This window comes from Gracilinanus agilis, chromosome 6, assembly GCF_016433145.1.
Source record: "Gracilinanus agilis isolate LMUSP501 chromosome 6, AgileGrace, whole genome shotgun sequence".
Taxonomy (NCBI): Eukaryota; Metazoa; Chordata; class Mammalia; order Didelphimorphia; family Didelphidae; genus Gracilinanus; species Gracilinanus agilis.
In genome coordinates, this window is record NC_058135.1 from 167,710,715 (window position 1) to 167,726,896 (window position 16,182).

At 34.8% G+C, this 16,182-nt stretch overlaps 1 protein-coding gene across 1 annotated transcript in view; it reads right to left on the reverse strand.

Moving 5' to 3' along the window:
• ATP10D (ATPase phospholipid transporting 10D (putative)) overlaps window positions 1-11,797 on the reverse strand; it is a 76,520-nt gene extending 64,723 nt beyond the window's left edge. Inside the window, exon 1 of the mRNA XM_044680048.1 lies at window positions 11,508-11,797. Within this exon, the coding sequence (XP_044535983.1) occupies window positions 11,508-11,797 (290 nt within the window). The remainder of the gene's footprint in view (window positions 1-11,507) is intronic.
• Window positions 11,798-16,182: the final 4,385 nt, after the last annotated feature.

Sequence of the window (16,182 nt, forward strand, 5' to 3'; positions counted from 1 at the left end):
GCCATAAACTTCATTACCAAAAGAGTTCATGATACAGAAAAGGTTCAGAAGCTTTGGTCTATAAGATAGGATACTAAAACCTTAATTTATCAGCGAAGAAACTCCTCCATTTGACACAAACAACTTTCCAGATTTATTTCACATTACTCTCCACTTCTGGAGCCCTCCTCAGATACTACATCATGCAATAGTGATGATCCTCAGTTCTCTAGGTTTGGATCACAAGTTCTACTGGTTTCTACTGATCTAAAAGGACTCATTATGGATGATTTCTAGGAATGTTCAGGTAAGCTTGGGGAAGTTTTTCATCTACTTGGTGTAATGTAAAGATGGCAGCATGGAATCCCTGCAAAATACAGGGTCAGCCCCTCACCCAGAATTCCAGGGGACTCCCCCTGGAGAACTTTGGGTGAGGCTGACCCTGTATTTTGCAGGGATTCCATGCTGCCATCTCTACATTACAGTTGTCACAAGGTTGTCTTCACTGTTTTACATCTGCAAACCCCATTCAACAACAATAAAATGTGTTGTGAATTCTCAGATCAATTTAAAATGCTACTCATAATATTAGTTTAGATTTATTTGTAAATTTATCACAATGAAAACTTTTGCCTCAAAGGATAAAACTTAAAATTTACCAGAAAGATTTTACTTGAACATAACTTGTGTCAATCATTCATTCTCTCTCTCTCTCTCTCTCTCTCTCTCTCTCTCTCTCTCTCTCTCTCTCTCTCTCTCTCTCTCTCTCGTCTTCTGATCTCTTCATTCCTTACTACTGATTCTGAAACATACTTAAGTATCTATAATTATGGAACACAAAAGGTTACTCTACATATAATTTTGAAAACTAAATATAAAAGCTTAAACCTAATTGTAAAATAGTTACAAATATTTTATGTGAGAAATAATTCTGTAAGAAATAAAAGAATCCAGCAAAACCTTTATGTGCTTACTATTATTTGCATATTACAACATAATTAGGCAATTAATTATTGCTTGAGGTACCATTAATGATTTTTTATAATGAACCACAAAGGGTTTATGAACTACTAAGTGACAGTCATGCTATTAGGTAATAAAAGGTTACAATTGATATGGATGAATAAATGATAGACCATTGAAATATTCATCTTTTCTCTTCCACTTATAGGGGGCTACTAGCTTTTCTCTAATCTTGTCCTATACTCTCCCACCTTCAGACATTCACACAGATCATCTTGTATCCTTGAATATACTTCTTTTTTTTTAAATCCTTGTACTTCGGTGTATTGTCTCATAGGTGGAAGATTGGTAAGGGTGGGCAATGGGGGTCAAGTGACTTGCCCAGGGGCACACAGCTGGGAAGTGGCTGAGGCCAGGTTTGAACCTAGGACCTCCTGTCTCTAGGCCTGACTCTCACTCCACTGAGCTACCCAGCTGCCCCCTTGAATATACTTCTTAATCCCTTGCTCTGTCTTTCCTTCCCCTTCTAAATCATCACCATATCTACCTGAAAGTGATCTCTTTCTTCATGAAAAAAATTTCCCAGAACATTTTGTTTCTTAGCTCCATTTCCCTATCATGGTCTACTTTGTTTCATTCTTGGGAGGCAGCATGGAAGAATAGTCAGCATAGATTTGAAATCTGGAAGATTTTGATTCAAATTTCATCTACAACATAGATTACTTGGCCAGAGAAAGTTACTTCAACCCCTTTGAGGTTCAATTTCTTTCTATGTAAAATGGAGAGGACAATATCTATAGTACCAAGTCAATAATGTTATTTTAAGGTCCAAGGGAAATAATATATATACAGAACTTGAAAAGTTTAAAGCATCATGTAAATGTCAGTTATTATTATTATCAGTCATATTAGACTATAAGCTTCTTAAAGGCAGGAATTATTATTTCTATCTTCATATTCCTAAATGCCTGGGATATAGTAATAACTTAATAAATGTTTATTGAATTAAATTCCTGAGGAGCACCAATGCCATTTTGTTTACTTAGAATGATTTTATAGTAATGGCTTACACTGAGGATTTCTCTTATTCTAGAAATAGAAAAGAGAAAAGGGTAAATTACGTCCAGGCATAAAGAATCCAGTTACCTCTCCTTAATATAACCCTTGCTTTAAAGATCAAACAATAGAAAATTTAGAAGTGGACATTAATATTTTAGGAGCAATTGAAACCAAATAAAAATAAAGCTCTACACTACCAAATAAAGCTCTGTACCATACCTATTAATTTCTGACTATATTAATGGTGCTAAGAAAAGGCTTAATTAGAAAATAATTTTCTCTTCCTTCCAAAAGCTTCATATTACAAAGTTTTCCAAATAAGTCTAAATTCTAAACTCTAAAAATGTCATAAAATAGGTGTGATTCCAGAATAGCTACAATTACCTTGCTATTTCTTTCTCAGATTCTATACTAAAAGTATTCACCTAGAAGAATGTAATTTCTCCCCTTCAAAAGCACAGCAATTTCAACACACATTATTATTATTGATCACTATCAGGAAACAAAATTATTGTGCTTCAAAGTTATGGAGCTTGAGAAAGAAAAAAAAAGATGACATTAAGAACGTAAGTGAAGACATGAATATCAGGAGCTTATTGAAATTAATAAAAAATAAAGTATCTTTATAAGGCAAATTTAAACGGTATTGTGATGAAAGCTATTGTTTGGCATACATAAAAGCATAAGGATAGCACATAATGGGCTTTTAGATTATTTTTAATTACTACTTGATGAAATACATACGAACAGCCTGTTTTTAAATAGTACTCTCCAAACACATAGTACTCTATCAATGTCTTTTGGATGAATGAGTAAATGTTTAAAGTTTCCATGTAATTTCTTTACCTACTAAAGTTGGATTCCTTCAAATAAAAGAATACTTTGTCACAAATTGAGATCATCATCTTCACTTTATCCAATAGCAGAGAAATGGAAACAAATATTTGCTTCCAAAACTTTAGAATAAAAAAGTATCCTCTGTCTACTTTGTTGGGCAGAAAGGTGGAAGAGTGGATAGAGCACTAGCTTGGAGTCAAGAAGACTCATCTTTCTGAACTTTCTGAACTACTCAGACACTTATTTGCTGTGTTATAGTGAGCAAATCACTCAACCCTGTTTCCTCATTTATGAAGTGGGTTGGAGAAGAAAATGGAAAACCATTTTGGTATATTTGCCTAGAAAACCCCAAACCGGGTCACAAAGAGTTGGACATGAGTGACCAACAACTACTTTGTTGGGGTAGGCTTAATAGTTGAGGAGAGGTAATGATACTTAATATTATTATTTGGCTGGACCTGTATTTTTATTGATGAACCAAACTTTGGTGAGGAAGATCTTTTTTACCAGTAAAAATTAGTCTAGGAAGTTAATTGGCCAGTATATGTTAAAGGTAGAATTTGTAGAAATGTCAGAAGTAGAATTTGTCTCCCCAACTATAAATCTGGTTCTCTACAATATTTTGCTACTTTTCCAATAAAAAACCAAATTATTGTTAAAAATGTTTTTAAAATAATCTTTATAAGTTACATTGAAAGGTTAGGAAGGCTGTTATTACACTTTGCTTGAAGGCTGGCCTCATTCCTAGAAATGATCACATAACTTATATGTCCAGTGTATTAGGATGAAAAAATTTTTTAAAAATAATTTTATTAAAATAAATGGAAACATTGTAAAAAAAACAGAAAAAGAATAATAATCTAGAAAGGTGGAAGAGAAATCTGATTTATGTCAAGAAGTCAGAGAGTAAAAGAACCTGACACAGAAGAGAAAAGGGAAAATGAAAGATAATTGAATATTTAGCTCTCTAGGAAACATATTTATGGGTATGGAGGCAGTTAATTGTTGACTTAGTAACAACTAAGAGGTTTACTGTCTTCCCTAGCCAATTATCTAGGGCAAGACCAAGACTCACCCAAGACTTGTCCAACCAGATGACTTCTACCCACTTCTGGTGATTCACATTGACACAAATGATAATACCATAAGAAATCTAGAAAACATTACTAAAGCTCCAGAATTCTTGAGCAAGAAATTTAGGACCTTAAAAATGTGCTTGGTGCTTTCCTCACTTCCTAACTGAAAGAAATGGCTTTGAGAGATAGTAGATATGGGAAGTAAAAAATTTCTTGAGAAGATGTGTAAGAAAATAGGTTGGATTTTTGCATCATGACTTAAAATATGGAAGTGACAAGTTCTTGTCCAGGAATAAAGGGCACTTAACCAGAGCTAGTATTTATCTGAAGAATATAAATCTCATCCAAAAAGGACTTTAAACAGAGAAGAAAGAAGGGAGGAGAAAACTGCCTATATCTTTCTACTTAAGCTTGATTGTACAAAGGATAACTACAATGTAGGAAGTAGAAAGACCCAGAAAATCATAGGAGTTGAGTTCCAAGGACTATGTTTACTTTTTTTAAAAAGGATTAAGTCTGGGTAACTGAACAATTCTAATTCAAGCAGGCATATCTGACCTCACTGGAATTTGAGGAATAACACCTATTATTGGAATATAGAGATATTTATATTGGTTATATTTAAATGTTTATGTTGTTGTTATATTTATTATTATATTTATGATGGTTAATAATTTAATGGCTATTAAGATGAAGAGTGCCATGTGGCATACATAAAGGCTTAAGGATGGCACTTAGACAAATCGATCATTCAGGGAAACAACTTTTATGGTTATAAGATATGACAACTTGCCTACAGGTCTTGTTGTCTTTGCCTCCTAGGCAGCCATAATTACTGAAGACTCAGATAAGAAAGTTCTTCCAACACAGTTCTTGCCACCTCGAAATGATCCAACATCAGGTATGGTTTTATTCATGAAAATTATAGGATAGAAGATGTATTGCCATCTGTCTTGTTGCTACACCATAAGAACCACTGGACCTTTCCATCTGATTTGCAGCTGAAGTCTTTTATAGGTGCTGTCTCCCTGTATTAGAAGATGAGCTCTCAAGTCTCCAGTGCTTAGCACAATTCTTTATACATGGTAAGCACTTGATAAAGGATTTTTTGGTTCATTCATTCATAGACGGGGGGCTGATGGTAGCCAGAGTAGCACTGATATTAACAAAATAGAAAACCATATTAGTAAATCAAGGAATTAAGAGTGGGAAATCATAATAGATAAGTATGGGCTAAATAATAATGGAGGCAGAAACAGAAATGATGTTGTCACTGAATGATAATAATGAATAATATTATTAACAAAATCTAACATTTATATGGAAGTTTAAGGTTTGGAAAGCATAATATTAATATCATCTTATATCCTCACAATGTTTCTGTGAGGTAGTTGCTATTATTCCCTTTTTATAACTGGAGAAACTGAAGTTGAAAGAGGTTAACTGACTCTTCAAGGGTCAAACAGCTACTAAGTATCTGGGGTAGGATTCAAAATCAGGTCTCTTTGACTCCAGATTTGGGATTCTAACCATGAAGCTGCCTAGCTATTTCTGGAAAATGTGAATAACTTCCTCTTGGGAAATCAAAAAATCATATACTAATTATGCTGGTAATGGAATACCATTGTGCTCAAAGGAATAATAAACTGGAGGAATTCCATGTGAACAGGAACAACCTCCAGGAATTGATGCAGAGTGAAAGGAGCAGAGCCAGAAGAACATTGTACACAGAGACGGATATACTGTGGTAAAATCAAATGTAATGGACTTCTGCACTAGCAGCAATGCAATGACCCAGGACAATTCTGAGGGACTTTTGGAAAAGAAAGCTACACACATTCAGAGAAAGAACTACAGGAGTGGAGACACAGAAGAAAAACAACTGCTTGAACACACGGGTTGATGCAGACATGATTGGGGATGTAGACTCAAAATGGCCACTATCAATGCAACTATCAATAATATGGAAATAAGTCTTGATTGATGACATATGTTAAAACAAGTAGACCACCCTTACCACTCTTCCATCAAGGAGCCAATACACAGAAGTTAAGGTTTAAAAAAAAAACAGTGGAAATGCGTGTCGGCTAAGGAGGGGGGGGCAGAAAGAGGGGATGAAAGGGAAAATAAAAACATGAATCATGTAACCATGGAAAATTTTTCTAAAAAATAAAATATTTTTAAAAATCATATATTAATAACTAACTTTCAAAGATGTGAAAGCATTATACCTTGTCCCACCTCATTAACATATATGTGTATGTTCAAATGGAAAGCCAAGACTGTAAGAAAATTTCCTCAGGGTCACTAAACTATTAATTTAACTGAGACAGGATTGAATTCATGAGATTTGAACAATGATAACTGTTCTTGAAATGTGTCTCAGGAAGCCTTATCATCTTGTTCAAATCAATAAGGTATATTTAAATCATGAAGAGATCATCTAGGGAAACAACTCTAATTCTATGTCTAAGAGTTTCATGCCTGACCCTCTACACTGAAATGGAAATAGATAAGGAATTTGAGAAACAGATGATGAGTCATACACAAAAGCGCAATATTAGAGTAACAGGGACTTCAATTGTATGGGCATCTGTCGGAGTATCCTTTTTTCTAAAATCAGAAAAGTTAATAACACTTTGGTTTGATTTGATGATAATTTACCCTTTAGGAGATTAAAGTCAGAGAGGAAAATTTTTTTCTTGGATCTGACTATCAATGAGGTACTGGTTGATGGGGTGGAAATACTCGAAACATCCTGGGAAAGTTACCACACCATCTTCGAATTTGAAATTAATAAAGAAAAGAAAGCCAGTTATCATCCTGTACATTCTCTGGATTTTAGTAGGTCAGATAAAAAGGTTCAGAGGAATTATATTTACTGCCCCACTGTTTATATTGTCAACCCAGGAATAAGAGAGAGATTTCAAGAGTAAAATTCTATGCATGTGCGCATGCACACAAACAACAAAACAATTTTAATGGGGAAAATGGTAATTATCTAAAGAGTATGTATGTAAAGGAAATTCATCAGCAGGTCAAAGAGGATGAATAAAAAGTATATAGTGCTCCTATAAGAATAGTAACAGGAATATTAAAGCTCACACAATGAGGTTATCCTGTTAAGTAAAAAAAAATAACAAAATGGGGTTAAAATCTACATTGGAGAATAGAGGAGAATCAAAGATGCAATAGGACCACTGTTCATAGTAGATGGGACAATGATAATGGTTGAAAAAGAAGGCTGAACTCTAATCTGTTGTCTTGGCCAAGGAGAAGACTCTGGATTGGAAAGTATGGGAAAAAATAGCTGATGTTATAAATAAGGAGATTATAAGAGCTGCCTTTAGTGAATCCAATTTACCTAGTTCATGTGAACTACTTTGTGATCTACTGAAAAAAAGCAGCAGATGAGATTCCTGAACAGTTACTGTCCATGACTTTTGAAAGCTCTTAGAAAATGCTAAGGCTACCAGAGAACTGGAGAAAGCCAAATGTAATCCTGGTGTCCCAATGAGGAAGAGAACAGAATCAAAAGAGTATAAGACTTTGATTACTGGCATAAATTCTATAACATGTTATTACATGGGTAATTAACAACACCTATAAAAGGAAGTGAGGATTACAAAATGTTAGCATGGACTCACCAAAAACAGGTTATGCGAGAATAACCTCATTCTCTCCCCCTCCCCCCCTTTTTTTGACAAGAATGCTTGAATGAGTAGATCAGGATTGCTGTAGATATAGTTTACCTAAATGATTTACAATGCATTTCATCAAACTTATCAATTAATTCTTAGGGAAAAGATGGTGAGATGTGAGCTCGATTATTCTACACTTAGGTTAAAAAATTATATGCACAAGTGCAAGATGGGGTTAGTGTAGCTAATCATCAATTCATCTGCAAAAGATCTGAGAATTTACAAACTGTAAGCCCTTTGTTAACAATGTGGTAGAGACCCAAGAAAACTATTGTAATCTTAGGCTACATTATGAGAGGTATAATATTTAAAGAAAAGGAGAAAATGGAACTAGAGTATTCTGCCCTGGTCAGACCATATTTAGAGTACTTGTATCACATTTTAGGAAAGAAGTTGAGAAATAGAAGCACATCCAGAAAAGGGAAAATAGGATGAAGAGTCTCAAGATGACCCCATGTGAGAAACATCTTGCTAAAGTGGAGATCTCTAACCCAGAAGAAAGAAAATATAGGAAGGAGGACATAACTGACTTAGAGTATTTATAGACTTGCCATTTGGAGGAGGGATTTGATTTGTTCCATTTGGCTAGGGTACAAAACAAGAAGCAATGGTTGGAAGCTCAAAGAAGCAAATTCAGGCTTACTATCAGAACTTCATAAGAATCTGGCTTTATATCAGAGCTTTATAAAGATGCAATGTACTCCAAATTGGAATAGCCTATCAAAGGAAGTGGGGCGACTGAATATTTTTAAGTAAATGCATGATGACCACATGTAAGGTATTTTATAGCATCAGGCAGTCAACAAATGCTTATGAAGTACTTAACCACCCAGGGAGGTCTCTTTTAACTCTCAAAAATTCTCAGATTCTATGATTCTGACCAAATGGTCTCTGAATAGCTGATGGCAGGAATGTATCATATATAAAACATTTTGTAATTTGCAAAGTCATATAAAATGGTCTATTCTTCATATCAAGTCTTTTGTGAAAGTTTATAACATGACCCCAAGTAGGCTGCACTAGGATTAGGGACAGATAAGAGAAGTAGGTTTCTAAGGGGACATTAAAGAGAACTTTTATTATGACTTTTCTAAATGTACATTTTTAATGGCTGAAATTTTATTCTCCCTAGCACAAAGCTATTTATTTTGTAATCAGTCAAATTGTTCAAATTAGACTAAAAGCTTAAAGCCTCTGATGGACAATAATTTATAGGGAGCACGGAGACCTTGTTCCAGCTTGCCAAGCAGCAATTCCACTCATGTTTTCAGATCAATAATTTCCCTCATGTTTTCAGATGCAACAAGTGAATGTGATGTGGGGGCATACTGGCTAAGGCTCACTGCCTCAAGTATTTTGAGAAAGCCAGGCAGTCAGGATGTGTTTGGGTTTGATCTCAGTTCCAACACATGGTTGTGTGGCTCTGGGCAAGTCACCTCTCCTAATTCTCACTTTTCTCTTCTATAAAATAGGAATAATGATCCCTGCCCTGTTTATCTCACAAAAATTATGAGGATTAAATGAAATAATGTGCATTAGAACAACGTTTGGAGTCTGACTTAGGATCAGTTTCTAGATTGCTCTATAATTATCAGTATAGCCCTGAATAAGATGCTTAACCTCTTTGGGCCCAACTTTTATTTGAAATAAGGGCCCTACTCTTCCATTATTTATTGACTATCCCTTCACCAATAGCCCTATTTTCTAATCACAGCTGCCTCAGGAGGAACTTGGAATTCAACCCAGAGTCCCCCTTCTCAGTAAGTGAGACCGAGACTGTCAGGGTCAAGATTGCAAAACATCTCTGAGTTGTCTCTGTGTGGAAAGTCTTGAATGCAAAAGCTAAGAAATTTGAACTTTGTTCAAAAGACAAGATGGAGCCTGCTGAAGACCTTTGAGCAGAGGAATGTCATGACTAGATCTGTATAAGATTTGTAAGGGAGATAAATTTGTCAAAACAAATGAATAATGCATTGAAAGATGAAAAAGTAGAGTCCACTGATACAAATTCTTCTGGTGCAGTGGAGAGAATGCTGGACCTGGAGTCAGGAGTTGAAGACTCAGTTTCTTCCTCAGACACTAGCTAGGTGACCTGGGCAAGTCATTTAACTGTTTACTGCCTCAGTTTCCTCCTCTCTAAAATAAAGATAATAAATTGTGCCCACTTTCTAAGTTGTTGTGAGATAAAATGAGATAATATTTTAAAAGCACTTTGCAAATGTTATAGCATTATATGAATGCTGAATATTATAATAATATTGTTAAAAAGAAGCATTATTACCCATATTTTACAAATCAGGAAACTTCTGAACAGAAAGGCCAAGTGATTTAGAGGATCATCGATTTAAAGCTAGAAGAAAATTCAAAAGGCATTTAAATGTACCTCATAATTTTACAGAATAAGGAAACTGAGGCTGAGAAGGGTTAAATGACTTGTTCAAGGTCACAATCAGTGATAAAGGGGAGATCTGACGCAAGTTCTCCTGCCTCAAAGTCCACTCTCTTTTCATTGCACCATTCCTGTAGGTTCAACAGTCTAGGCAGGTGGTAATGAGGGTCTCTTTTTGGACTTGGGTTAATGAGAGCAGACAGGAAAGGATAGAAAATGAGAGAATATTATTAAAGCATTATATGAATGCTGGATATTATAATAATGTTGTTAAACATAAGCATTATTACCCACATTTTACAAATCAGGAAACATAATTAGAAAGGCCAACTGATTTAGAGGATCACAGATTTAGAGCTAGAGATAGACTTGATGGGCCTTGATAATTGATTAGTTATGAAAGCTAGGGAAGAGAAAAGAATCAAATATAATCTCAAAGTTTCTGACATGGGGAAGACTCAATGACTAAAATAATAAAGTCATAAAAAACAATAGTTTTAGGAAGAATGATATACAATTCCATTTTGTACATGTTGACCATGAGGTGTACATGCCTTGTAGGAATACTGATCTAGAGTTTTCTCTCTCTGTCTTTTAATCCCTTCTTCTCTCTCTTTCCATATATGTACATATATATGCATATGTAAGCACACACATATGTTTGTACCCATCCCAGATCACTGCCTTATTATGGTGATTTATGCCATGCAGGATTACCCAAGATGGTCAGCTCATGGTGGATTGTTCTGATGAAGGTGATCCACTGGAGAAGAAAATGGCAAACCACTCAAGCATCTTTGCCAAGAAACCCCCTTAGATGGTATCAAAGTGCTAAAAGATACAAATCAGAAGATGAGCCCCTTAGGTCAAAAGCTGTCCAACATGTTAGTGGAGAACAGAAGGGTCTGGAGTTCTTGGGGTATGAAGAGTTAGGCATCCCTGAATGACTGAATGACCCAGAAAAAACATGTACATATGTACTTACATATGAGTATACTTATCTATGTAAGACATAGATATGTATAAGACATATATATACACACATTTACCCATTTGGATCAAAGTTTTGAATGTAAATTAAGGAAAGAAACTGGACAAATAATAGCTACTGATTCTGATTCATCAGGGTAGAGACTAGCTGAGAAAGGATATTATTTATATAATGTAAGTGATTCTTGGGGAATAGTAATGTTTCCCCTTTAAACCACCAAGATAATAAAGTTTATCATCTCACAAGAAAGAGAAAAGAATGGAAGCATATTTTACTAAGCAAATATGCTACTGAATAACTTCTGTCAGAACAAGATTATCTATATTTTCATACATATCAGATGATAATCTGAACCCAAGAGATGCCCCTTCCACAACAAAGATTTCAGCAGAACTTACAATGAGGCTGATCTGATTAGAATCAAATATGGGATTAAAAAATTCACCGATCCCATAAACCAAAGAGAACAATGGAAATTCTGAGATTCTTCAACCATGAATAAGATATAATACCTATGAAACTGCTCAAACAAGTTCCTTGGCACAAAATTCAGGAGAGTATACTTTGTCGTCCGTATTCGGTTATTCATGTATGTTCCACAGGTTTTCTCATACTCCTCTTTGAAGCACTGTGGGTATGGAATAACTACTCGGTGTTTTCCTGCCAGTTTGGGTGTCTGAGAGGGCTTCTTCCCACACACAAGCAATGAGGAATAGTTGTAAAACCTCTCGCCGTCATTCCTGCCTGCACCAGAGATCAAATGTGGCCAGTGATATCTGGCCCACTGAAGAGGGTTGGTCATGTTCAAAGTGCCCGGAAGTCCAGCTTGTATCAGGGAATCTGGACAAACAAAAAGAATTTTGTGAGAATATGGAAAGTCTGCAAAGGTAGTATAACAGAAAGTCCTAGACATTGGCTCTTTTTCATCAGACTTTTCTGAAATAACAATAATGGACCCAAACATTCAGCAAAGTGGGTTAGCATTCTAAATAATACAACATGTTCTATGTCTTTTAAATAATTCTTTCTCAAGAGAAGAAATTGAACCCGGTATTATAACCAGAAGCCTTACTTAGTTCCAGTGTTATTTCTGTTTCAAGCTCTTTTCTAAATCTAAACTACATATGAGATCTCATTTCTCAGTTATTGTGGAATTTGAAAGAACATATATGGCTTTAAGGTTTGCAAAGTACTTTGTGTATAAAATGTCATTTGATTATTTTAATGTTATTTTCATTAGATGCTATTACTATTCTCGTTTTTACAGATTACTATTTTACAGAGGAAACATGCTGAGTAAATGACTTTTCAAGGGTCACAGAGTGAGTATCTGAGGCAGAAATCAAATTCATGTCTATGACTTCATTGCTCAATCCACTAATATACTTCTTGCCTCGGGGAAGTGTGAATCATTTCCTCTTAGAAATTTAGACATCAAGAACTAATAATTTTTCAAGCACCTGAAAGCACCATAATCTGTCCAATTCCATTAAAATTATTGAGTCTTCAAACCTTAGTCTATGTTTATAAAAAGGTATTCCAAGGTAATCAGATCATGTGAGTTTCCTTTTCATCTTCATACATGTATAGCTCATCTAAGAGATTTGATTTAAATATCTCTTATTTAATTAAAGATTTTCTAGAAAAAATATAGCACATTTAAGAAAAAAAAATACCTCTCACTAGGCAAGATGCCAGAAGTAAAATTAAAGGACAAATCAGACTGGCCACTATGGCAGCAAAGGAAAATGATAAATATTGGAGAGGAAGTGGCAAAATTGGGACACGGCTGGTGGAGTTGTGAATTAATCCAACCATTCTGGAGGGCAATTTGGAATTATACCCAAAGGCCTATAAAAGGATGCCTGTCCTTTGATCCAGCCATACCACTGCAGGGTTTTTACCCCAAATAGCTAATAAGGAAAAATATGTGTACAAAAATATTTATAGCCGTGCTCTTTGTGGTGGCAAAAAACTGGAAAATGAGGGGGTGTTCATTGATTGGGGAATGGCTGAACAAATTATGGTATCTGATGGTGTTGGAATATTATTGTGCTGAAAGGAATAATGAACTGGAGGAATTCCATGTGAACTGGAAAGACCTCCAGGAATTGATGCAGAGTGAAAGGAGCAGATCTGGGAGAACATTGTACACAGAGATTGATACACTGTGGTAAAATCGATTGTAATGGACTTCTCTACTGGCAGCAATGCAATGATCCAGGACAATCCAGAGGAACTAATAAGAAAGAACGCTATCCAAATCCAGAGAAAGAACTGTGGGAGTAGAAACACTGAAGAAAAACATATGATCAATCACGTGGTTCAATGGGGATATGAATGGAGTTTTGGTGTTAAATGATCACTCAAGCACAAATATGAATAATATGAAAATGGATTTTGAACAATGATACATGGATAACCCAGTGGAATTGCTTGTCAGCTCCAGGAGGGGAGAGGGAAGAGGGGAAGGAAAGAACATGAATCATGTAACCATGGAAAATATTATAAATAAATAAATAACTTTTTTTTAAAAGGAAACAGAAGGCAAATTTTGGGTGGGGAATAGAAGAAATGTAAAAAGCGGTATCTGATAGCATGGTACAAAAGAAAGAGAATTAATTGGCTGTGGAATTAAGATTTCCTGAGTTCATGGAAATTTCTGAAATGTACTCACTGTATTACACTGGGCAAGTCATTTCATATTCTTGTGTGTAAAATGAAGGGGTCAGAATAGATGGTTTTGAATATCCTCCAAGCCTAGATCTGTGTATGGCCTTATAATTTTATGTATCAGATTATTGGACCAATATATGTGACAGCTATGACCATTTAGAAAGAACTTTGTAGTTTGGTTTTCATGTAGCTTGTGGCATTAGACATATTCTGTACAATGTTGTGTCATAATAAAAATATATAGATAGATATGTGCATCCATTATGGATCTATTATTCCATGTGTATCATTTGAGATATATATTATGTATGTATGCATATATACTGTATTGTTTATGATTACAGATAGAAATTTTAAAGTATACATTTGAATGAGACTAGGAGTAGAAGAGAATGTTTCAATCTCTATAAGGCTAAAACTAGTTTTGAAATGGTAAAAGCAATTTTATTAGAGGTCTCAAAAACTTTTTAGAATTTGGGTGAAATTAGGAAAACATTACAACAAAGTTTACAGGAAATTTTTAAAGTCTGATTTTTAAACATTCCAGGAAGCCAATAAAATTCTCTTTTTTTTTTAAAGTGAGAATTTAGTTATCAGTGAAAGTTGGTTGTTATAATAGGAACTGTAGAGGAATAGATTATTAATTTTATTTAGTCTGCAATTTCTAAAATATAATTCATTTTAGGCTATGTGAGACCTTAAGTCAATAAATGTTTTATTTGTTTTATGTGTCTATTACATATAAAAACATCGTGTTAGGCACTTGCCTAGAGATGAATAGAGATATTCATAAAGATATTGAGAAAAGTCTGTCTTAAGTTAGAACCATAGTGCCTCTTAAAGGATAATACAATTGATAGAACAAATATTTAAGAATAAATTGAGTCTGAGAATTAACTATCTGGCTCCACTGTTGTCTCTGCATGGCCACAGGTTAGTTCCACTGAGGATCTCAAGCTAGAATTTTGAGAATTCTCTTAAAAAAACTAGGAACCAATTAAATGTCTTATTGTAGGTCTGCTGGTCTACTCATTAACCACACATACAGATAATATTTTTCCCTAGAGGAAAATTACATTTGACCAATTTACTGCCAGAAACACAAGCTTTTAGAAAGCCTTTGTGTGTGTGTGTGTGTGTGTGTGTGTGTGTGTGTGTGTGTGTGTGTGTGTGCGCGCGCGCACCTGGGACATCTTTAAATTGCTAGTACTTACAATTTTTCTCCTGATACTTTTGTTGGGGGGTTTCAGGGTATGGTACAAAACCAACTCTTGTATATGTAATTCAATACACTGCCAACATCAATCCACCATTAGTATTGGATAGTGTCATTCGCCTTTACTATGGAAATGCAAATTGCCCAGAGTTAAACAATCACTAGCATAGTTAATCAATATTAAGATCTCCTACCATTCCTTCCTTTTTTCCCAGAAATCTCTCCTGTCCTTGAAAAATCCTTCTTAGTTTGAAAGAACTCACTCATTCTAAGTAGCCAAGTAGTGTATATTTGGGAGAGATAAAATTACATCAAGGAAGGCTAAAAGTATGTATTTACATTTGGAATTTCTTTTCAATTCTGTTTAATGAAAACCTTGCATCCAGAAAATGAAGAAAGTCCTCCTCCAGCTTACTGAATGTGAGGTTTTTCCTAAAATACACATGGTATGCTGCAAATAGGAAATATCTGTCTGTCTGTAGCCCAAGGAATGTAGGAGAGTGACTGATAAAAGGTACAATGGGTCAACGCAGAATTGAGGAGAAACAGAAGAATAAGAGAGAACTCTCTTTTACTGGAGCCAGAGGTAAACATTAAAAGGCTTCTCTAATCTAACTGGTTTGCTCCAGCAAGAACGATATCTCTATTTAAATATTTAGAAGAATTTCTGTTGGCAGTGGTGCTTAATAGTTCAAAATAGAATTAGTAGTAGTAAGAAAGTGCAGGAGAGTAAGCAAGGGAAATTTTTTTATTTTCTTCTAGATATGAATTGACAGACATTGCAGGTGACAATAAACTGGACCCAGAACTGAATAACAGTAAGGGAGTAATTAGATTGTATATAGGAAATTATGAAATCCTTTGTATGACTCCAAACTTTTCCTTGAAACAAAACCACATACATGAACATATACACAAATACACAAACCATCATTAAATATCTTTTCATTGATAATAGCTGCAAATCACATACTAATACAATCTCCAGGGAATCAAAATTTGAGTTACCCAGAAGTCAAAAGAGAGCCACAGAGTGGGTATAAATAGGTTAATTCACATTGCCAATTAGAATTGCATGCAAAAAAGTCAAAAGATGTTTAAAAAAGATGTGTAGTGATTAAAATTATCTTGAAAACCTAATTTTTCTTAATTTTAAAATAATCTATTAATTGACTAGTCAAGACATCCTAATTGTGGTCAGAAGACTCTCTCGACCATCATAAGACAAATGGAAACTCCTGGCCCAGGTACCTATATACATTTTTGGGAGCTCATTATTTAAGCCCTCCCTTGAA